Here is a 23,906-nt window from a genome sequence, read left to right on the forward strand (position 1 = left end):
TGTTTATGTGGTGCTGAGGAAACGAACCCAGGGCCTCATGCTTGCAAGGCATGCACTCTACCGCTGAGCTACCTTCCCAGCCTCTCCAGCAGATTTTTTTGTACAGTCTACAATAAATAGATGTGCGCTCTTTCAGATTCTCAGGGTTATCTAGCGTAATTTGCTATTGGTGGAAAAGCTTTTAGGTTCTAGAAAGCTCAATAAGTTGTATAACCTACTTGATTTCTTAGGGAAACCCAGAGGTAAGGCTGTGGGTCTCCCATAGGAGAGCTCTAGTTTGGGGTCTAGCTGTGTTCTCCCAAAGGGCCATACATAAATTGTACTTGCCGTTACACATTGGGAACAAAGCTGTTGAACAGCCTAATTTGTCTGGTGATAACCAGGCTATATTGATAGAAAAAGCCTCTTAGGGGGCCTTGTTTGTGGGGAAGCTTACGATATAATGATTTTGTAAACAGAAGAAGGAGCCAAAAGGTGAGGCCAACTCCTCCAGCCCTGCAACACCCATCAAGATCCCTGACTGCCCTGTGCCCGCCTCTCTGTTGGAGGAGCTGCTACGACCTCCGCCTGCCGTGAGCAAGGAGCCTCTCAAGAACCTGAATAGCTGCTTGCAGCAGCTCAAGTATGATCTGTACTCTGTGCCTTTTATTTAGCCTTTGAGATGTCATGTGATTTAGTGCCAGCAGGACCCAAATAGACTTCTGCTTGTTGGGGCTTCTCAAAGGCAGAGCCTATAAGTCCATGTTGTAATGTGGAAGTGGCTTTATGAACTACTCTGGTGAACCAGATATTTTGTATCTGTCAGCCATGGACTGAGTCTCCTAGCTTAGGATACAAGAGGCCAGTGTCATGGGGCATGCAAGATAACGTTTCCATGGGCAGGTGGTAGCTCTCACATAGGAGTTGGTCAGCATGGACTCTTGGGTGTATTGTCTTTCATCTTTAACATGGTCCTGGTAGAAGTATCTCTCAAGCAGAAGCTGAGCCAGATGGTCTCCTGGGTTCTGCCAAAAATGAAGACAAATGCTTAGAACCCTTGTATTCTGTGAGGATGGCTGGTTTTGCTACCTGGTTACATATTTGTTAGTCTCTGAAAGCACCATACATGCCAATGAGCCAGTGCATCAACTCCAGTTTGTTAGTGGCAGCTATTGATGGTTGGTCTGCCTGGGCCTCATGTGACCAGATCTTTCCCTTGTCTCATGTCCTCAGGCAGGAGATGGACAGTCTACAACGCCAGATGGAGGAACACACCATCACTGTGCACGAGTCTCTGTCCTCATGGGCTCAGGTGGAAGCTGCCTCGGGAGAGCATGCCCACCCCAAGGGAGACACAGAGCCACATGGTCAAAGTAGGGCTCCCAGAGGAGGGCTGGATCAGTGACCATCTTCTTTGTTGCCACCAAATGTGGGCATCTGTGTAAAGGAATGTTCTTTTGTCAATATTATTTATTTGACATTTTTCTAAGATGACATATAAATTTTGCTTTTGCCTTTAACAAGGAGTAAAATAACAGAAGGAGAGCCAAGGATGAGTCATTTGAAATCACAACTAGCTTTTCCCATGAAATGACCAAATCTTAAAAAAGAGTCTTCAATGAAGTGCTTGATGGGTTATTTGCAGGAGGCCTCTTATGAGTAATGGTAGGTGATGCCATCAGCCAGGTCCTAGTTGGAACTTTGCACAACAGGGTGTGTGGTCAGCAGTGCCTGGGCAGGCTAGGATGATGTTTCTCACCTTCCTGTTTCACTCAGTAAGAGTTTTACTTTGCTGCAGTATCACTTTCACCTTTGGCTTTTCATTCACTTCTTAATAGCCATCCCACCATAAGCTGTGTACATAAATACCGGAAGTCTTTTAAAAGCCTATGCCTATATTATTTAAGGAAGGATCTAATTGTCTTTATTGACTGCATTTTGAACATTTGCTGTTGGGAATTGTTATGTGTAGGATTTAGGGATGTCATAAAGTTATATTTTAGGAAATATTACTTACCTTCTAAAACCAAATATTCTTGCACAGAAAAGGTTTCTTGTTTTTGTTTTTCTTGACAGTCTTCTGTCAATGTCTTTGAAATTTATAGCACTGACCTGTTAAGGCCACTAGTCCTGTGTGGTCACTACCCACTTAGCTGTCACCAGGTGAGACTAAGTCAGACCCTTGATTGGGCTCAGTGGCCACCAGGAGACACAGGACACCAGTGTCCTCACAAACTGAACTGACGTTTGAGGAGTGCAGGGACCCGAAGGAGAGTGGAAGGGGCTTTAAACTCATCTACAGGTAGGAGGCTGTACCTCCATGCTCCATGAGATGGTTGGTGTTTACTCAAGCCTGTGTATGAGTATTAGCACTCAGGAGAGACTCCTGGGCCCTTGGAGGATGCCAGTGTTACCTGAAGTCATAGTTAGTGTCTGGAAGAAGGTCGTGTTGATCCCATAAGACACAGGAGGTTTAGAGACAGATGCTTTGTCAAGCACCTACTTCATGAGATTTTCCTGGGATTTGCTACAGATGTGTGCTGACAGAGAATTGAAGTCTTTAAGTTCCCCCCTAGTTTGGTAAGAAGATCTAAAATAAAACTTGTTATGAGTTAGAAGGAAAGAGGGAGGTCTAGGTGGCTTGTGCAAGCAGATCTGATATGAAAGTGAATTTCTAAGTGTTATTGATCAGCCTTGTTGGTAGAATACCTGTGGCTTCTTTGTTGAGAAAACAGTATGGAATTTTAAGTTGTTTATGTTCTCTTGTAATATATAGTGTTAGGAGGTTAACTGATTGATGCAGTGAAGAGATTGAAAGATGTTTGGTGTTTTGAAAATATCCCCTAGCAAATATCAAAACTTTTAAAATATGTATAGAATTTGTACAGGGCTAATCTTGAAATAATACTTGAAAACTTCATTTTAAATATACCCTATCTTAAATTGGAAATTGTTTTTTGTGCCCATACTGGGGCTTGAACTCAGGGCCTGGGCACTGTCATTTAGCTTTTTGCTCAAAGCTGGTGCTAAATTCCTGGAAATGGTTTTAACTACATTGTTCTTGTCCTAATAGGAAAGAAAGATGGTAGTTTACATTCTTATTTATTTTGGTTGTATTATCTTGTTTTAAGAAATAATGCCTGGGCTTGTTCTGTGGCAGGATTTTTCTCCCTCCTGCTCAGGACTTTGGGTGGGGCTTACTATTTTTCTCTTGTCTTAGGAGAAACTCATTCTTGCTTAATTTACCAAGTAAAAGTCCTTCTCCTGTCCTCAACCCTTTCTTCTTTTGTCCTTATCGCTTTTCTTTTGCTCTGCTGTACTGAGTATGGGTATGTGTACCTTCAGAAACGGCAACTCCTCTAGGCCTTGCCATCATTCTCTGTGAGTCTCTTTGCCAGGGCCACATTGGTCCCACGAAGGGACAGCTCCAGCCTCTGTCCATCTTTGTGCATCGATTTTTATGCACACCTACAGTTCTGGATCAGAGGTCTCCTACACTCAGTTGGTATAGGGAAAGGCCAATAGTCCCTGTATTCCTATGTCCATGAATATTTCCTTAAACAAAAATAAGGTGTCATATAAAGATTCTGGAAGTGAAAGGGACCAGTCTATTTGAAACAAAAATGCCCTAGAGTCTTTCTACCAAAGACTCTAGTAACATTAGTAACACTGGGGTGTGAGGCAAAATGAGCCTTAATCTAATGCACCTACTATAGAGTTAAAAAATATATATATATCATTTTATAGTGGTTTCAGGGTCTGATACGATCCTTGGGTTGATGCTTTAGGAGGGTCTGAAAATTTCAGTGGTTTTGTTTCTCATTTCTATTTAAAAAAAAAAAAGCAAAAACAACAACCTTCTTCAAAGCGTCCTCAGGTTGGGGGTTTCCTAGGAAAGGTGTCACCATGTGTCACAGATTGTAACTTTAAAAAGCATGTTGGTTTTTTTTTTATGGATATAAGTGTGCTTGGGAATTCCTTAAATTTTGTGCAATAAACTATTTTTGGTAAAGGTTTTCCTATTTCATTGGGGAAGTTTCAGTTTAATTTTTTATCTCACGTTAAACCCTATGTTAAAGTGAGTTTAGAAAGAGAATTCTGTTCTGTCATGGTTTGTTGCTTTAGACCAAGCAAGAGGCGCACGACGTTGTCTCTCCTTTGTAGGCTGCGTGGCAAGCAGCACGGGAAGAGAAGTGTGCGTGGCAAGCAGCACGGGAAGAGAAGTGTGCGGGACAGGGGCTCTGGTAGGTTAATACTGATCACATGATTCTTACAGCTTCGTCCTGTCATTCTTTATTTCTTACCAATAAGGGTTAGCCAAGTATAGATTTCAACTAAATATTACTATTAATAAACCTGTGGTTTGAAAAAAATGCAAAAAGCAGCCAGTCTCAGGATTTGAGTTGGTTGGCGTTTTCTTCCTACACCTCCATTTTGTTAGCCCATGTCACGGTTATGCGACTGCACTCTAAAGGACTGGAAAGCAGGCTCTGGGCAGCTGTCAGGGTGGGCTGTTAATGCATTACTCTGCCGTCCTGTCTAAGCCAGTGACAGTAGCCGGCACAGCCCGAGCCCGTCCCAGCCCAGGGGCCTCCGCAGCCCCGGGTGGCTCTTTTCACTGGGCAGTGACTGCCGAGAGCCCAGCGTGCCGGACACTCTCTGCATAAAGTGGACTCGAGTCCCACCGGCTCCGCGCCCACAGCCCCCGGGCCACCTGGGTTCCCCCCGGGCCGCTGGGGCGGGCGGAGCGCAGTCCGGCGCCGGCGCGTTCCCGCGTCCCGCCCGGCCGGGGCCCGCACGCAGGGCTCCCCCACCCCACGGCGGGACGAGACCCGCCCGGCCCCGCGGCCGGACGCCGCCGCCGGCTCCGCCCGCCGGGGCGCAGGCGACGCGCTTGCGTCAGAGCCGCGCCGGCTGCCCGCGCCGCTGCCTGAGGCGCTCGCGCGGACCGGACCCTCCTCGCCGCCGCGGGCCCCGCCCCGCCCCGCTCCCGTGAGCGGGAGACGCCGGGCGCGCACGCCGCGCCGCCTTCCCCGAGCCGGGCCCCCGCGCAGGCAGCGGCGCGGGCAGCCGGGCGGGGCCTGAGGCGGCGGGGCGCCGGAAGCCACGCGGGCAGCCGCGGCCGGGCCGCGGTCCGACACGGGAGGCGGCGATGCTGTGGCCGCGGCTGGCGGCGGCCGAATGGGCGGCGCTGGCCTGGGAGCTGCTGGGCGCCTCGGTGCTGCTCCTCGCCGTGCGCTGGCTGGTGCGGCGGCTGGAGAAGCGGCCGCGGGGCCCTGGCGGGAGCCGGACGCCCGCCCCGCCTCCCCGCGCGGCGCCGGAGCCCCGCTCAGGTGAGGCGCGGCGGCAGCCGGTGGCCCGGAGGGAGCCGGGCCCGGCCGCGGGCCGGAAGGGAGCGGAGGAGGCCGCGCTCTCGGCGCGTCTGAGCGCGGAGCCCGGGGCGTTACCGGGCTGGGCGGAGCGCCGCGGGCGACCCGGGGTCGGGGCCCGCGGGGAGCGGGAGGGCGGGCCCGGCGACCGCGTCGGGCCGACGGCGGGGTGGCCGGCGTCAGGCTGAAGTAACAGACCCGGAAGCGGTCTGTGCGGTGCGGGTCCGCGCGTCGCCGAGCGGCCCGCCCGGGCCTGCCGGGGCGGGAGCCCCGCCGCTCGGGTGCGGTCGGTGCGTCGGAAAGACGGGCCTTGCGAACCGTGGGGCGCGGCGTCACCGCGGGGTTGGTGTCGCGCCTCGGGCTGGGCTGCCAGGGGACACCCGGGAGTCAGTCCTGACCACTCCGGAGGCGGAGGTCTGAGGATCACGGTTCGAAGCCTGCACCCTGAAACCCTACGAGGCGCTGTGGCCCAGGCGGTAGAGTGCTGGCCTGGAGCAAAAACGTTAATGGGTGGTGCCCAGTCCCTGAGTTCAAACCCCGCGCGTGACCGACGAAAGGAAAACAACAGCAACAACCAACAAAAAGTCAGGCGCATTCAACACATAGATGATAGAAAAGTAGAAGCTCACTAGGAGGTTGGCAGGCTTGGGGTTATTTGGGGAACTTGCTGATTTGGACCCAGCGTCATCTGAAGCTTGTGTTTAGCTCTTCAGCCTTCCTGTACTGCAGTTGTTGCTTACCACGCTGTGTTCTTCAGGGGACCACATCTTATTCACACTCTTGCTAGAAGGCTGATACATTCCAGGAAGATGACATTAGTAGAAAGCAAAACTGCTAACCCTCACCTTCGAAACTCAGGACTAAACAGGTTCTTAAGAGTACTTAAGGCCTCACATACCACTGGAATTATATGCAACTTATTTATTTAGTGGTGCTGGGTATTGAACCCAAGATCTTGCATGTGGTAAGCAATCACTCTACCTCTGAGCTACATTCTCAGCCTTCCTCAAGGATAATTTATTGCTCAAGTGTTAGTTTTACAACTGAAGAAATAGATGCTGGAAGGTCAAGCTCTTGGTATCAAACAGGCCTGAGGCAAAGGCCAGATGGGACGTAGATCTGTGGACAGTGAGTCCAGCACCCTCCATCACGTTTGACTTTGCCTTCTCTTGTTCCCTTAAGAAGATGTTAGGATAAGTAAAATGCTTATTTATGCATTTACACCATTAACACTACCAAAAAACAATGCAAGACACTAAGAATGGAAGCACTGAATCAGAACAATGAGTGTGGCACTACAGTAGGCTGTAGCACTAAGACACTACAGTTTGCAGCATCTTTTTTCCATTTAAGAGTTTCTTTCCCATTTCTGGTAGTTCGATGGTAAGCATTTTAGGTATGTACAAGATTACAAAAAAAAAACATACAAACCAATTGAACTGGTGAAAAAGCTGGCATTATCAGAAGATAGGGCAATAATTAAGATACCACTACACTAAGGTAAAAAAAAAATACTATTCTTTCAAAAAGTAGTCAGAGATGTTGAGAAACCAAATCTTTCTTGCATTATGGGTAGAAATGTTAAATAGTGGAAGTGGCGCTGTGCCTCAGGTGGTAGAGCTGAAGAGCTCAGGGACAGCGCCCAGGCCGAGTTCAAGCTCCATAATCAACAAGAAAAGAAAAGAAAGGTTAAATAGTGAAATCACCCTGTCTGGCAGCATCTCAAGGAAGTTAGGTCTGCCATACATTCCTGAGATTTGTTCTAGAGAAATGTAACTGCTTCACACAAAACTCATCTATGAATGTTAAGAACAATCTTATTTGTAATTGCCCCAAACTGGAAATAGCCCAGATGCCCTTCACGTAATGACTGGTTAAACAGACTGGCAGGTGTATACTCTGAGGTGGTCCTTAGCAGGGTCCATTCAACAACCTGGATGGCATTCGGGGGCTTTGTGCTAAGTGAGAAAAGTGGCAAAAGGTCTGAAACTTTTTTGTGATAGAAACAAATTAATAATAACCAGTGTTGGGGACAGTGGCAGAGGTTGGATGTCACTGTAAGGAGCAGCAGGAGGGAGATTTTTGGTGACGGGACATTTTTTTTTTCTTTTTTTCTTTTTTGTCAGTTGAACTCCAGGCCTAGGTGCTGTTCCTCAGCTCTTCAGCTGAGGGACCACTTGAGCCACAGCATCATGGTTTTCTGAGTGGTTTATTTGAGATAAGAGTCTCATGGCCTTTCCTGCCCCAGCTGGCTTTGAACTGCGATCCTCACGTGAGCCACCAGCACCCAGCGTGATGAAACATTTCTGTGTGCTCATGGTGAATACGCAAGTCTGTACATGTGATAAACTGTCAAGAAATCTTACACAAAAAGAATGCCTGTAGAGATTGGCTAGATCCACAGTTTGTTCACTGTATTGTATGAGGTTGGTTTCCTGGTTTTGATAATGTATAGCTTACAAGGGAAACTGGGTGATGAGCCCATGGGAACACTGCTCCAGTTTTGCAACCTCTTTTGATTCTACAATCATTTTAAAATAAAAAGTTAAAGAAATTGTGTATACCATTGACTGAGATTCCCTACTTGTTAGTATGTTACAAAATCTTACTGCACCTATGAGAAGGAGGAGTGAATGATACTGTACTGTTGTCGATACTACAGACCTAGCACAGTTCTCCACATCTCTGCCTGCTTGTCTGTCTGTCATATAGTCTATGCAGGTCAGTCAATGTACACAAGACTAGTGATGTTTTACCAACTCTTAGATTTCAGTGCTGCATCAGTGAGCTTATAGGCTCAGGGGCCAGTGAACTGTGGTCCCCACTTGTCTTGTGAGTAAAAGCTCCTTAGAGCACAGTGCTGCATTCTTATGTGTAATTAATAGCTGTTCTTGAGTGCTGGAGTGGCGTCCTGGCTCACAAAATTTCATGTGCTACTCTGGCCCTTCCAGGAGAGGTTTCCTGACCCCTGATCTCATCACATGTGTCAGAAGCAAGAATATATTTAATCATTTGCTTCATTGTAGAATAAATATAAAATAACTTCAGAATACCTACCCAGTCTATTGTGGGAAACATAGCCATTAGTTTTTGTAACTGTGTACAATGCTTTTCTAAAGACACCCTGGTTTTCAGAGTCACTTGAGTCAGTTTCCACCACTCTTGTTATCCATTGCAATAGTTAGGCTCATTTGTTTTGGTTTGTGTTGCATTTGGGGATCTCCACCATCTTTGTTGACTTGCCTCTTGAGTATCAGAATAGATATCTAAATGCTTATAATCAGAAATGTTACTCTTCTTCCTTACCCTCTTTTCCTGGTTCCTTCCTAGTCTAATTTGTAACCAAGCCTATGAGTTTCTATCTTAGCTTTGTTTCTGTGTATACATACAAACACAAAAAGAGACTCCACTACTAATACACTGTTAGTAATAGTATACACTTTTGGTACTTGTTTTTTGTTTTGTCTTGTTTTTTTGTCAGTCATGGGGCTTGAACTCAGGGCCTGGGTAATGTCCCTGACCTTTTTTGTTCAAGGTTAGCACTCTTACACTTTGAGCCACAGTGCCACTTCTGGTTTTCTGAGTAGTTTATTGGAGATAAGAGTCTCATAGTCTTTACTGCCCAGGCTGGCTTTGCACTGAGATAATGAGATTTCAGCCTCTTGGGTAGCTAGGATTACAGGTGTGAACCTCCAGTGCCTGGCCCCTTGTTTTGTTTTCTTTAATGTTATGTATTGCCCAACAGGAATTTCCTCTGTAGCCCATATGGCTTCAAACTCTGGACCCTCCTGCCTCAATCTCTCAAGTACTGAGATGATAGGCATATGACATCATGCCTGACCTTACGTTTTTTTGTTTTTATTCTGACTTTCTAGCATGCTGTTATTCACTCTGAAATATTAAGGCTTTGTTCTTTTACAGCTTAATAATTATAACTGACATTTGTGGACAATCAGTGTCAGAATTGATAGTACAGACACTATGTGCATCATATCTAATTTTCATTGTAAACTAAATGTAGAGCTGTTAGGTCTGTTTTATAGGGAAGGAACCTAAGGCTTAGAGCTTAAAAAATTGGTAGAGGTCATAGTGATGTAACATAAGGTTATATAGTTCTATTTAGGTTTGCTTGGTTGCTGGGACAAAACCTAAAACTACTAGGACAAGCTTGAAAGGTGACTTCAGAATAAGGACCCCGTGTGAAAGGTGGGGTCCTGTGGGGAACTGTCTTCTACCACTGAAGTACACTCCCAGCCCAGCAAGTTGATTGTAGCTTTCTTGACTTTAGGTGACGTGACAATGGATGCCATGTTAGCTAAGTTGAAACTCCTGGATCCAGATGACCTTAGAGAAGAAATTGTCAAAGCTGGCTTGAATTGTGGACCCATTACATCAACCACAAGGTTCATTTTTGAGAAGAAATTGGCTCGGGCTTTACTAGAACAAGGTGGAACCTTGCCTCTGTGTCTTCCCAACCCCAGCGAAGCAGCGCCTCCAGCATCCAGGCAGAGTGGACCACGGGTCCCCACTTGTGCCAGAGCAGAACAGACCAGGTTCTCCGAAGACAGAGATTTTGGTTACAGTGTGGGCTTGAACCCTCCAGAGGAAGAAGTTATGCCATCTAAGCCCTGTCTGTTGCCCTTCAGCCCTTCAGTGGAAATTGACGCCCACAAGACTGGAGTGACAGCATCTAAGGAGCGAGCCCTGTACTATGGAGTGTGCCCGGGGAACGAGGATGGTCCTATGAGAAGTGGTAATGTGCTCACTCCCTAAGCTTAACTGTTCGTGACATTGGTTACCTTCCTAAATGTTTTATAAATCTAAGGAAGAAGTTTTAATATTTGTTAAGGAAACTGGATACTTAAAATGCATGACTTAAAAATACTGATTATTTACTATTTGTAGGCTGTGTGTGTGTGTGTGTGTGTGTGTGTGTGTGTGTGTGTGTGCGCGCGCGCGCGCGCACGCACGTGTGCACATGGGCACCGGTCCTGAGGCTTGAACGCAGGGCCTACCCTCTGTTCCTGAGCTTTTTTGCTTACGGCTAGTGCTCTACCACTCGAACCAGCTTGAATTCTGGCTTTTTTGGTGACTAATTGGATATGAGTTTCACAGATTTTCCTGCCTAGGCTGGCTTTGATCTGCAGTCCTCAGATCCTTAGTGCCTGGCTTGTTAGCTACTTTGATTAATCATCTTCTACATTGTTAAATTTTAAAAATTAAAAAACTTTAACCTGAATGTGTTTTAGATTAATGATTACAGATGACCAGTGAGTATAAAAAATAAAGTTATCAGCACCAAAGAATGATGATTTTACACAAAACTTAGCATTGGAAACCATAATGGAAACTTGATGTCGATTGGAATATCAGCCAGGTGCCAATAGCTCACACCTGTAATCATAGCTACTTGGAAGGCTGAGATCTGGTTCAAAGCCAACTGCAGCAGGAAAGTCTGTGATACTCTTCAACTAACCACAAAAAACCAAAAGTAGAGCTGTGGCTCAAGTGGTAGAATACTATCCTTGAGTGCAAAAGTTCAGAGACAGCACCCAGGCCCAGATTTCAAGCCCCAGGACTGGAAAAAAAATAATAAATTGCATGCTGTTACTATGCTTGTGCTCATATTTGTGGTAATGCTTGAGAATGGGAGATTGGTTAAAAATACCTGCACATTGTATGAAGTGGAGTACAATTGTATGTTTTGATTTTGTTTTTTGCCATGCTAAGGATATAGCCCAGGCACTCAAGAGTAGTAGACAAGCACCTGCCACCAAGCTGCATCCATCCCTGGTTCAACCATCTGATCTTTTCAGTGAAGAGTCAGTGATGTTGGGAAATGGCCATTATGGGGTTTTTAATCTTTATTGCTATAGAAGTAGCTTATTGTAGAAAACCCTCAGTTAAGCCAGGTGCTATGGCTCACACCTGTCATCTCAGGAGATGGAGAGTGAGAAGATAGCCAGTCAAGGCAAGCCTGGGCTGAAAGTTGGCAAGATACCATCTTAACCAATAAAGCTAGGCACGGTGGGTGCCCCTGCTGTCTCTACTACGTAGGTAGGTTATAGATAGGTAGCCCCAGGTGAATATGTGAGATCCTGCCGAAAAGTGACCTTCAAGAAAACAAGGCTGGAAGTGGCACTGTAGCTCAAGTGGTAGAGCGCTCGCCTTGAGCTGAAGAGCTGAGGGACAGCGCCCAGGCCCAGAGTTCAAGCCCCACCACCACCAAAAAAAAAAAAAGAAGAAGAAAACAAGGCTGGAGGCATGGCTTCAGTGGCACAATATAGAGCCCTTAGTTCAAACCCTAGTACTCCCCAAAATAAAAAAATCTATTATAGTATGATACAAAAAGTACATATAGCATATATGAAAAAAAACACTATTACTTGTGAGCTGTAACCACTTCCTGCATCACACCTGACCCCTGTTTATAGATTTTATATTTTTAAACATTTTTATTTCTAATTTGTGTGTGTGTGCGCGCGCGCGCGCGCTCACGTGTGCAGGCACACACACACATGTGCACAGGGCCTGAACTCTGGGACTGGGCGCTGTCCCTCAGCTCTTCAGCTCAAGGCTAGTGCTCTACCACTTGAGCCACAGCGCCACTTCCGGCTTTATCTGGTTATGTGATGCTAAAGAATCGAACCCAGGGCCTTTTGCATGCAAGGCAAGCACTGTACCACTAAGCCACCTTCCCAGCCTCTCTAATCTACTTTAATAAATATGTTTCAACTTAAGTGTACAGACGAATGAATACTGTTTTTATTTTTATTTATTTATTTTATTTTTGGTGCAGCTCCTAAGGCTCAACTCAGGCCTGGGCATTGTCCCTGAGCTTTTTTGCTCAAAAAGTACAGATCCAAGAAAGTGTCTATAAAGTATCTGTAAAACCAAAAATGTCACCCCTCCTTTTTTTTTTGGGGTCCGGTCGTAGGGCTTGAACTCTTCAGCTCAAGGCTAGCACTCTAACACTTGGGCCACAGCGCAACTTCCGGCTTCTTTCTTTTTGCTTATGTGGTGCTGAGTAATTGAACCCAGGGCCTCAGGCATGCAAGGCAAGCGCTCTACCACTGAGCCACCTTCCCAGCCCAATGTCACCCCTCTTAAATATATTACAGTCTATGAAAATAGGGAGAGCTGGTGTCTCCATTCAGGATCTTGTTACTCATCTCTAGTTTTTCTTTGTTACTTTTCCTAATTAGAAAGGATCCATGTTTATGAGGACAAAAACGAAGCATTACAAGCTGTCAAAATGATTAAAGGGTCCCGATTTAAAGCTTTTCCAACCAGAGAAGATGCTGAGAAATTTGCTAGAGGAATTAGTGATTATTTCCCATCTCCAAGCAAAGCTGTGCCAACATTATCTCCTGTGAAGATAAATCCACTCTTCGGCAGTGTTGGGTTGAAAGGTAAACCATATTGTGGTTCATTGCTATCACTCACTCCAAAAATATCTTGACTCCTCTCTCCCAATATGGCAACTCCATTTCTCCTTCTGTGAGAGAAATCTGATGTGGCAGAAGGGAAAAGAGCTGAGGTCCTGGCAGTGAATAGCCCCAGGGAAAAGGAGCTAAGAGCTGGGCTAGGTAGGTTCAGGGATACAATGGTAGGTTCAAAGAAGATTCTGGGAGAGGCTGAGTGGGCCTGAAGCCATTTGGCCTCTGACTTAATATGTCATGAGGACCGTGGAAAAATGGGAAAAGGTGCTGTTGGCCCTTTCTGTCTGACTCCTGTCACTCTTCCTGCTTCCAGCTAGATTCAGGGTACTACTGAGGCTGAGATCAATCTGCGTTCCCATCTGAAAAATCTATGAGTTGGCCTCCTCTGTTGGAACCAGAAATCTCACTGCATCTGCTTCTCAACTCAGCCAGGGTCCTGTTGGAGAAGCTTGACCTTGGTTCTAGTTCCCCCACACACAATGGTTTAGAGAAAAGGGGCCCTGACCTGGGCAGCTGGCCCTTGGCCAAAGGCTTGTTTGCCTCTTTCTCTTGTCCCCTTACTTAACTTTACATGGTCTCCCTCAGGTTGAGAAAGTTCCCCTGAAGGAAATGAAGTTGAATCATACTTAGGCATTGTGATTAGACCCATGGAACATTTGGAGCAGTTCCCACTCTGCATGAATACTTCCATGTTGGAGAATTCCTGTGATGGCTTCTGACTTTTCCTTCACCCAGTTTTGTAACAGATCCTACAAGTGTGCCAAATAATGTCTTGTTCTCAGAGGCTTTTGGCCATCTGATTCCATTCAGCAATGCCCTTTAGCATCTTTGCCTCTTACCTGTTCTCAAGACCTACTGAGCCTCTGTTGGAAGGCTGTAGCCCTTAGCACAGCAGAGTGGGTAAGAAGAAGCTATGAAATTGAGTATTCCTTAATTGTATCTCTTCATGACAGATGGATTATGCTTATCTGAATTGGAAACAGTAAACAAAGAGCGAGCAAACAGTTACAAAAATCCTCGAACACAGGACCTCACAGCCAAGCTAAGGAAAGCTGTAGAGAAGGGCGAGGAGGACACCTTTTTGGATCTTATCTGGAGTAACCCCCGATATCTAATTGGTTCCGGGGACAACCCAACCATTGTACAGGTAAGTCTGCCTTCAGCATTATTTGTGCCATGTGGGTCACTGTACTTATTATAAAAAGACTTTGACAAAAATTCAGCTCGGAACGCATGGTATTTCAGGAAGGATGTAGGTACAATGTCATGCATGTTGCTGCCAGAGAGAATCGGGCTTCCCTGTGTCAGCTGACGTTAGAGACTCTGGAGAATCCTGTGTTTATGCGGCTCATGTACCCAGATGATGACCCAGGCATGCTTCAGAAGCGTATCCACTACATTGTTGACCTATACTTGAACACTCCCGACAAAGTGGTGAGTATTTCCTCTTGAATCTCTCAGTTCAAGTGTGTGTTCCCAACATGTATGTTCTTGTATTCATTGATACTCCAGGTCATCATGCAAGGGATGTAAGAGATGTGGGAGGTTCAGAGAACTAAAAATAGACCTACTCTATGACACCATGCTACCAATTTTGGGCCCATATACAGAGGGATGTAAATTATTATACCTTCATGCCCTTGCTTAAGGCAATATTCTTCATAATAGCCAAACAGTGGAATCAGCCAACCTACCCAACAACAAATGAATGGAAAAAGAAAATATTGTACATTCATTTTTTTCTAATTTTTTTATTTTTTCGTCGGTTGTGGGGCCTGAGCTTTGGGCTTGGGTGCTGTCCCTGAGCTCTTCAGCTTAAGACTAGTGCTCTACCATGAGCCACAGCACCACTTCCAGCTTTTTCTGCTTATGTGTTGCTGAGGAATCAAATGCCGGGCCTCAGGCATGCAAGGCAAACACTCTACCACTGAGCCACCTTCCCAGCCCCAAATTGTACATTTATTACCACGGAATATTATGTAGCCATAAAGAAAAAGATGAAGTCATTTTTTTGGTAGTAAGATGGATTGGAGAATAGCATACTGAGTGAGATAAGCCAAGCTCAAAAGGTCAAATATCCTATTGTCACATATATGTGAATGTTAGACCTAAAAGACATACACATTCATGGACATAGACATATGTGTATATACCCATATATATAAATATGTGTGTGTGTGCCTGGTGCCAGTGGCTCACGCCTGCAATCCTAGCTACTCAGGAGGCTGTGATCTGAGGATTACAGTTCAAAGCCAGCCCGGGGAAGGAAAGTCCAAAGTCCGTGAGACTTTATCTCCAATAAAACCACCAGAAAAGCCAGGCAGTGGCTCCATGCCTGTAATCCTAGCTACTCAGGAGGCTGAGATCTGAGGATCCGTGAGACTCTTATCTCCAATAAACCACCAGAAAACCGAAAGTGGTGCTGTAGCTCAAGTGGTAGAGCGCTAGTGCAGGGACAGTGCCTAAGCCCAGAGTTCAAGCCCCACGACAAAAAAAAAAAAAGAAAACCACCAAAAAACTGGAAGTGGCACTGTGGCTCAAGTGGTAGAGTGCTTGTCTAGCATGCTTGAAGCCATGAATTCGATCCCTCCGTACCACATAAATAGAAAAGGCCAGAAGTGGAGCTGTGGCTCAAATGGTAGAATTCTAGCCTTGAACAAAAGCAGCTCAGGGACAGTGCCCAGAGAAAGAATTCTTCTGAGCAAAATACATATGCACTGTATCACTTGAACCACAGCTCTGTACAGCTCTGCCTCTTGCTTTTTTTTTTTGGTGGTTAAGTGGAGTGATGAGGCTATGTTATAATATAGTGTGTGGAAATGTCACAGTGACATCCTCCTTATACAACCAATTTATGGCAATTTTTTTGTGCCTGTCCTGGGGCTTGAACTCAGAGCCTAGACAAGGTCCCTGAGCTTTTTGCTCAAGGCTAGCACTCTACCACTTGAGCCACAGCTCTACTTTTGACTTTTTTATTTTTTGGACAGTTATGGAGCTTGAACTCTGGGCCTGGACGCCATACTTTTGACTTACTTTGATGGGTAATTGGTGATGAGATGGACTGACTTTCTTACCCCATAGCTCATTTCTTTTTTAACATTGAATGGAAAAAGACTTAATCCTTTCTCTGAGTGAAGTGTGCCTTTCCTAAATTTAAAGAAGAATATCGGCTGTATCAAGTTGACCCGCAAGTCTTTCTCATCCAGACCTTGCTGCTCCTCTTGGAGAGGCCTTCCCTGGACCCATCGAGACAAAAACCTGTGATCCTAGTTGCTCAAGAGACTGAAATCTGAGGATCAAGGCCCAAAAGTCCCTAAGACACTATCTCCAATTAACCCAGAAGGATGGACGGGATTGGACGTGTGGCTCAATTGGTAGAGCATTGGTTGTGAACAAGAAAGCTGAAGGAGAGCATGAGACTTCGAGTTCAAGTCCAGATACTGAGGAAAAAGAAAAGAGACAGAAAACAGGCTCTTGGCTGTCATGGATCCAGGATCTCCTTCTTTTTTCTCTCTCTCTCTAGTCCCAGAGCTTGAACTCAAGGCCGGGGCACTGTCTCTGAGCTGCTTTTACTCACGGCTAGCGCTCTACCACTTGAGCCACAGCATCACTTCTGGCCTTTTCTGTGTATTTGGTACAGAGGAATCGAACCCAGGGCTTCATGCATGCTAGGCATGCACTCTACCACTGAGCCACCTTCCCAGCCCAGGATCTCCATCTTTGTGTTCATCCTGAGCATATTTCTAGATCCAGGCACAAGCATGCTCTTGTCCCTCCAATGTTGCTGTGTAGATGACCTGTATCTCTGCCCAGTTAAGTGTGTCATTGTGTGTCTGGTCATGGCAGAAACCCAGGAAAGGGTCAGACCCAGAGATGAGCTGTAGGCCATTTCTCTTCCAGATTACAGAGCTATAAGAGATTCCAGTGAACTCTGAGGATTGTTAGGGAAGTAATAGAGCTCAGACAATTGCCAGATAAGATCAACTTAAAGTTGATGTGGCTCAAGTGGTAGAGTGCTAGCCTGGAGCAAAAGAAGCTCAGGGACAGCGTCCACAGCCTGAGTTCAAGTCCCTGGACTGGCTAAAAAATAAATAAGTCTTTTGCTATCACTAGAAAACTCTTGGTTTCCTAAGATTAATAATGGTGCTAACTAATGCCCAAATGGGCCTCAGTGAGGAGAAAGTCCATTCTTCCCTCAGACCTCCCTCCCCTCAAGCGACACTGCTCCAGTGCCTACCACGCCCACCCTGAGCACACTGTGCAATCTTTCTGCAAAAGGAGATGGAATCCTGCAATTTAGCAGTATCATATGATCTTTCTGTTTAGAGACTTTTTTATTTGTTTTGCTTAATAGTGATTTTTCACCTTAGAGCAACCACTTTACAAAGTTGAATAAACAATTGTGCTTTTATACCTTTTTCAGGGCTATGATACCCCATTGCATTTTGCTTGTAAATTTGGAAATGTTGATGTGGTCAGTGTGCTTTCTTCACATCCCTTGATTGCGAAAAACCCAAGGAATAAATATGATAAAACACCTGAAGATGTAAGTAGTTATTTAACTGCAGTTAGCATCTATTGTAAATGAAAATATGTAAGTTTGCAGTCTATGAGCACAGCCATGGTGAGGTCGCAATTAACTCAGGATGAGTTATATTTGCTTTCAGGCATATTTAGATTCCTGTCTGTTTAGGAAGATGCACTGCATAAAGGCAGTGCATCTTTAGAACCATGACAGAATGAGTTGACCTGGTCTGCTAGTTGTTGTTTAATGTTTTTATTGGTGGGGCTTGAACTTGGGGGCTGAGCACTGTCCCTGAGCAATTTCTGATCAAGGCTAGCACACTACCACCTTGAGCTACAGTGGTACTTCCACGTCTGCCAGTTTTCTTTTTGTTGTTGTTGGTGGTGGTGGTGGTGGTCATGGGGCCTGAACTCTGGGCCTGGGCACTGTCCCTCAGCTCTTCAGCTCAAGGCTAGTGCTCTACCACTTGAGCCACAGTGCCACTTCCAGCCTTTTCTGTTTATGTGGTGCTGAGGAATCAAAACCAGGGCCTCATGCATGTGAGGCAAGTACTCTACCAATGAGCCACCTTCCCAGCCCCATCTTTACCAGTTGAACAAAATGTGTTGTGCTAAATCTTATGCTTATAAACTAGGAAAAAAGACCGCTGAGAACACTATACTATTAGTATACCAACCAGTAGAAAAAATGAAACCCAGGTCTGGGAATGTAGCTTAGTGGTAGAGCGCTTACCTAACATACATGAAGCCCTGGGTCCGATTCCTCAGCACCACATACACAGAATAAGCTCCTAAAGTGGCACTGGCTCAAGGGTAAAGTGCCATCCTTGAGCAAAAGAAGCTCAGGGACAGTGCCCAGGCCCTGAGTTCAAGCCCCAGATCTGGCAAAACAACAACAACAAAAATGTATCCTAGCTATTTAGGAGGGTAAGATCTGAAGATTGCGGTTTGAAGCCAGCCTTCATGAAAAATCCCCATGAGACTCCAGTTAACTACTTAAAAACTGGAAATGGAGCAAAAGAGCTCAGGATAGCATGAGCAACACCTGCTTGGCTTAACAAAAATACTTGTATTGCTAACAATTTTATAAGGGCTCAGAAACAGTTGTTTGAAAGGATTACTCTTATTTCACATGAGGTAGTAGCTCTAGCCCTGTCTCAACCCAAGTCTACCACAACAAAAATTTATATATGGAGGATGGGCTTCCAGGAAGCATGTCTCTTTCAGCTGAGAAAACTACGCTTATGTCCCCACGCTCACACTAGATGGTGCAATTTTAAGGGAATTTAAGGAAAACTACCTGTTCCTTTCCTGGTCTGTTCTCCTACCCTGTTCCCTTAAACCAACCTTCCTTCCTTCCCCCCTTCCTCCCTTTTGTCAGCTTTATGAAACGTTAGCATTAAGGCACCAACTTATTTTAAAGGTCATCTTTTTTTTTTTTTTTTTGTCGGTCATGGGGCTTGAACTCTGGGCCTGGGCGCTGTCCCTCAGCTCTTCAGCTCAAGGCGAGCGCTCTACCACTTGAGCTACAGCGCCACTTCCGGTTTTCTGGTGGTTTATTGGAGATAGGAGGCTCACGGTCTCTCCTGCCCGGGCTGGCTTTGAACCGCGATCCTCAGATCTCAGCCTCCTGAGTAGCTAGGATTACAGGCGTGAGCCACCAGCGCCCGGCAGGTCATCTTTTTTTTTTTCTTTTCTTTTTTTTTCTTTTTTTTTTTTGCCAGTCCTGGGGCTTGAACTCAGGGCCTGGGCACTGCCCCTGAGCTACTTTTGCTCAAGGCTAGCACTCTACCACTTGAGCCACAGCGCCACTTCCCGCTTTTTCTGTGTATGAGGTACTGATGAACTCACGGCTTCATGCATGCTAGGCCAGCACTCTACCACTAAGCCACATTCCCAACCCCCAAAGGCCATTTTATTGATAAGGAAATATTACAGTTAACAGTGTTCACTTATTCTGTTTTGCTTAACTAGGTCATCTGTGAAAGAAGCAAAAACCAGCCTGTAGAACTGAAAGAGAAGATTAGAGAATATTTAAAAGGTGAGTTGGTGCCTGATTTATCTGTGGAATTTCACACCATCCTAACAGAAAAATGCCTTCTATTAGCATTTTTTTTTCTTTTTGTTTTTGTCAGTAGTGGCTTGAACTCAGGCCCTGGGTGCTGTCCCTGAGCTCTTTTTGCTCAAGGCTAGGACTCTACCACTTTGAGCCACAGCTCCACTTCAGGTTTTCTGGTGGTTGATTAGAGATAAGAGTCTCTCGGCTGGCTTTGAAAGGAGATCCTCAGATCTCAGCCTCCTGAGTCGCTAGGATTGCAGGCAGTAGTGCTACACGGCACCTAGCAGCAATTCTGTGTTACCTGATAAGGCCTGTCCTGTTTGTGACTGTAAAACTTGGCCATCCCTAAGATCTAGAAAGTGATACTTGTTATCCTTAAGTAGTAGTATAAAGGGATTTCAAGTGCTGGAGGTGTGGCTCAGCATCTAAGAGCACCTGCTTAGCAACCAAAAGATCCTGAGTTCATATCCCAATCTGAAAAAAACAAAGGGAGTTTGTAGTACACTGTCACCTCCTTCATCATCGTCCTCCATCTCTCCCAACCACACCCATCCCCTCAATTTACCTAGTTCCATTTACACACACTCTCTCTCTCTCTCTCTCTCTCTCTCTCTCTCTCTCTCTCTCTCTCTCTGAATATTATTACTGTATTCCCTCACCCTTGGTCTCTTCACTTGTCTACCTCCACATGGTACTTCTGCCCTACAGAATCCTGTGTATCTTTCATACTCTTTTTGCTAAAGGTCCTATAGGAAGCCACGGTTTGAGTCACCTTCAGTATTTTTTTTTTTTTGCGGGGGGTGGGGGGGAAATGAGGGTTGTGGGGTTTGAACTTGGCCTGGGCACTGTCCCTCAGCTCTTCAACTCAAGGCTAGAGCTCTACCACTTGAGCCACAATGCCACTTCTGGCTTTTTCTGTTTATGTGGTGCTGAGGAATTGAACCCAGGGCCTCATACATACAAGGCAAAGCACTCTACCACTGAGCCGCCTTCCCAGCCCAGCCGCAGTGTTCTGTTGGCTCAGCATTTCTCAGTTGGGTTCTAGTCTTAGACATCAGAGAACATGCTGTAGCACTGCTCATGCTGCTGCATACTGCCTGCACCTAGGAGACCAGAAACATGCCTACAGTATTAGAGAAAATAAAATATTCTTTGTTTTTTTTTAGTCAGTTGTAGGGCTTGAACTCTAGGCCTGGGCATGCTGTCCCTGAGCTTTATCAGCTCAAGGCGAGCACTCTACTACTTGAACCACAGTGCTACTTCTGGTTTTCTGGTGGTTAATTGGAGATAAGAGTCTCATGGACTTTTCTGCTGGGGCTGGCTTTGAACTGTGATCCTCAGATCTCAGCTTCCTGAGTATATATATGTATATATATATGTGTGTGTATATGTGTGTGTGTGTATATATATATAGTTTTTTGGGGGGGGATTTTTTTTTTTTTTTTGGTCAGTCATGGGGCTTGAACTCTGGGCCTGGGCGCTGTCCCTCAGCTCTTCAGCTCAAGGCGAGCGCTCTACCACTTCTGGCTACAGCGCCACTTCTGGTTTTCTGGTGGTTTATTGAAGATAGGAGTCTCACAGTCTTTCCTGCCTGGGCTGGCTTTGAACTGTGATCCTCAGATCTCAGCCTCCTGAGTAGGTAGTATTACAGGCGTGAGCCACCAGTGCCTGGCTAAAATATATTTTTAAAAGCCAGACATTGGGTTGAGATGTAGCTTAGTAGCAAAGCACTTGCTTAGCAAGGGCAATGTCCTGGGTTCAATGTCCATTGCCAAAAAAACCTAAAAAGTCTATTTTGTAGGGGAATTAGTGGCTCATGCCTGTAATCCTAGCTACTCAGGAGGCTGAGCTGATGATCAAGTTCACAGCCAGCCTAGAAAGGAAAGTCCTTGAGATTCTTACCTCCAGTTAACCATCAGAAAACCAGAAGTTGCACTGTGGCTCAAGTGGTAGAGTACTGGCCTTGATCAGTAAAAATTCAGAGACAGAGTCCAGGTCCTGAGTTCAAACCCCAAGACTGGCACACAGGAAAAATTGTTTGTTTTTTGGGGTTTTTTTGGTCCGGTCATGGGTCCTGAACTCTGGGCCTGGGCGCTGTCCCTCAGCTCTTCAGCTCAAGGCTAGCGCTCTACCACTTGAGCCACAACCAGCGCCACTTCTGGCTTTTTTCTTTTTGCTTATGTGGTGCTGAGGAATCAAACCCAGGGCCTCAGGCATGTAAGGCAAGTGCTCTACCACTGAGCCATCTTCCCAGCCCACACAGGAAAAATTATAAGCATTTAAGATTTAAAAATTTCAGGCACCTGTAGTTAGCATGAAAAGCCAGTATTCCAGCAAGCCTTTCCTTCAGGAGCTGAACCGGAAAAGCCATCAGTGGAGAACTGAGGTGGGAGGGAAATGTGACCTCATTGTAACTCTTTAAGTTATTGCTATTGATAATTTTAGCCTTTATCTTCTGAGCCCCAACTTCCTGGAGTATCTGATGCTCTCCTTCCTTTCCTTGAGGAAGTGAGGCTCACTAAAAACGTATCCCAAATTAAACTGGCCTTTGCTGTGGCCTTTGCCCCAGAGCTTAGCTGACCACCTGGTTCCTTAAATCATTATTTTTACCACTGTTCACCCAGACCCTCATTCATTCTACGTGATCAGGTGCCTGTGGTTCACGTATCTCTTCCCTCAGGTCATTACTATGTGCCACTTCTAAGAGCAGAAGACACTTCCTCGCCTGTCATTGGGGAGCTATGGTCCTCAGACCAGACAGCTGAAGCCTCACAGGCCAGCTACTGTAGAGCTGGCCCCAAGGACTCTATGCTGACTTTGAGGGCATTTGTTGGACCCCTGAGTCCATCCAAGGTAAGCTGTTGGGTAAGGAGTCTTCTGGAATCTCAGTGCTGGGGGCTGTATCCTGTTATTTTGAGCTTGGTATTATAAACTAGCTTTTTTTTTTTTTTTTGCTATTGACTCTGGGTCTTGAACTCAGGGCTTGGGCACTGTCACTGAGCCTCTTTGCTCAAGGCTGTAGCTCCAGTTCTGGCTTTTTGTTAATTAATTGGAGATAAAGAGTCTTATGGGCTGGATCTGTGCCTCCAGTGGTAGAGCACTAGCCTTGAGCACAAAAAGCTCAGGAACAGCACTTAGGCCCTGAGTTCAAGCTCCAGGACTAACACAAACAAAAAAAAGAGTCTCATGGACTTCCATTTTCTGGGCTGACTTTGATTCACAGTCCTCAGATCTCAGCCTCCTAAGTAGTTAGGATTACAGGGAAAAGCTACTGGCTCCCAGGATAAACCAACTTTTATGGAGCACAAAGGTCATTCTTGTCTGAAACCACCTGCTATGAGGTAGTAACAAAGATTTGGAATGTTTGCTATGTCACTAACTCATTAGCCTGAGTGCATGTAGTGGGAGTCCACACATCTTAACAGACTGGAATTTATCTGGGCCAGCCCCTCCAGTTTGTTGTCTCATTCTTCCTGTCCCTCCTTTCCCCCTGCCAGCCTAACATGTGATTGAAATCACTCTTGTTTGTAAGCTTACCTTCCAAATGGAATTTTCCCACACTTGCAATTCCCAATACTTCCTCTAAAATTTGTCAGAGCTCTTGGCATCATCTCTTTTTCCTACAACCTGTTTATATCCAGGCTGCAGCCATTTACATTGAGAGTTTAGTAACTTTGTAATGATGAGGTTACTGGGCCAGACATTGTGCATGTTTTATGTCAGATTTACAATTGACAGTTCTTTCTCAATGGCATTTATGAAATCTTGATTTAAAAAGAAAAAAAAAAGGGATGTTAGCTCATGCCTGTAATCTCAGCTAGTTTGGAGGCAGAGACCTATATGGTCATGGTTGGAAGCCAGCTCCAGCAAATAGTGAGACCATCTTGACTAAAAAGAAGGGCATAGTATACCCCTGTACTCCCAGCTATGCTAGGCATATGTAGGATGATCACATTTCAGGCTGGCCTAGGCAAAAAAACATGACAACATGTCTGAAAAATAGAAGAAAAGTCCTGGAGGTGTGTGGCTTAAGTCATGGAAGATGAAGCCTTGAGTTAAAATCCCAGCACTGCTTTCAAGACCAGAATGAAACAACCTGACAGTGCAAGTGGCTCATACCTATAACACTAGCTACTCAGGAAGCTGAGATCTGAGGATCACAGTTCAAAGCCAATCCAGGAAGGAAAGTCCAAGACTCTCTGATTACCAAAAAGCTGGAAGTATAGCTTTGACTCAAATAGTAGAGTTTTCCAGGCATGGTGGGGCACATCTGTCATCAGGAGCCTGGGATAGGGAGATCATTATGATACTCATTCCTAAGCTTTTGCACCTGTAATTCCAGCCATTTGGGAGGCTGAGACCAGCAAGATCATTGTTTGAGAACAGGCTAGGCAGAAAAGTTTAGGAGAGCCCTCTGAACTGTAGCTGAGCTGACACTGCACAGCTGTCATCCCAGCCTGGACAAGCCTGAAGTAGAGGGAGCATGCACCAGCATGGGGATTGAGACCCTGTCTCAAAAATGACCAATGCAAA

General features: G+C 45.7%; 2 protein-coding genes across 7 annotated transcripts in view; both read left to right on the forward strand.

The window, feature by feature from the left end:
- Positions 1 to 3,991, forward strand: part of LOC138821859 (golgin subfamily A member 3) — a 47,503-nt gene extending 43,512 nt beyond the window's left edge. For all 5 annotated transcript variants that reach the window (XM_070014319.1, XM_070014318.1, XM_070014323.1 and 2 more), the window contains exons 23-24: positions 459 to 622; positions 1,213 to 3,991. In XM_070014319.1, coding sequence (XP_069870420.1) covers positions 459 to 622; positions 1,213 to 1,384 — 336 coding nt within the window. In that variant the 3' untranslated portion in view covers positions 1,385 to 3,991. The remainder of the gene's footprint in view (positions 1 to 458; positions 623 to 1,212) is intronic.
- Positions 3,992 to 5,088: 1,097 nt separating this feature from the next.
- Positions 5,089 to 23,906, forward strand: part of LOC138821853 (ankyrin repeat and LEM domain-containing protein 2-like) — a 28,377-nt gene continuing 9,559 nt past the window's right edge. The window contains exons 1-8 of one of the 2 annotated variants that reach the window (XM_070014306.1): positions 5,089 to 5,312; positions 9,637 to 10,101; positions 12,554 to 12,760; positions 13,744 to 13,937; positions 14,036 to 14,224; positions 17,214 to 17,336; positions 19,289 to 19,355; positions 22,054 to 22,226. In XM_070014306.1, coding sequence (XP_069870407.1) covers positions 5,132 to 5,312; positions 9,637 to 10,101; positions 12,554 to 12,760; positions 13,744 to 13,937; positions 14,036 to 14,224; positions 17,214 to 17,336; positions 19,289 to 19,355; positions 22,054 to 22,226 — 1,599 coding nt within the window. In that variant the 5' untranslated portion in view covers positions 5,089 to 5,131. The remainder of the gene's footprint in view (positions 5,313 to 9,636; positions 10,102 to 12,553; positions 12,761 to 13,743; positions 13,938 to 14,035; positions 14,225 to 17,213; positions 17,337 to 19,288; positions 19,356 to 22,053; positions 22,227 to 23,906) is intronic. The other variant, XM_070014305.1, reaches the window with a different exon arrangement.

This window comes from Dipodomys merriami, unplaced genomic scaffold (genome assembly GCF_024711535.1).
Source record: "Dipodomys merriami isolate MVZ:Mamm:240054 unplaced genomic scaffold, mDipMer1.0.p SCAF_943, whole genome shotgun sequence".
NCBI lineage: Eukaryota > Metazoa > Chordata > Mammalia > Rodentia > Heteromyidae > Dipodomys > Dipodomys merriami.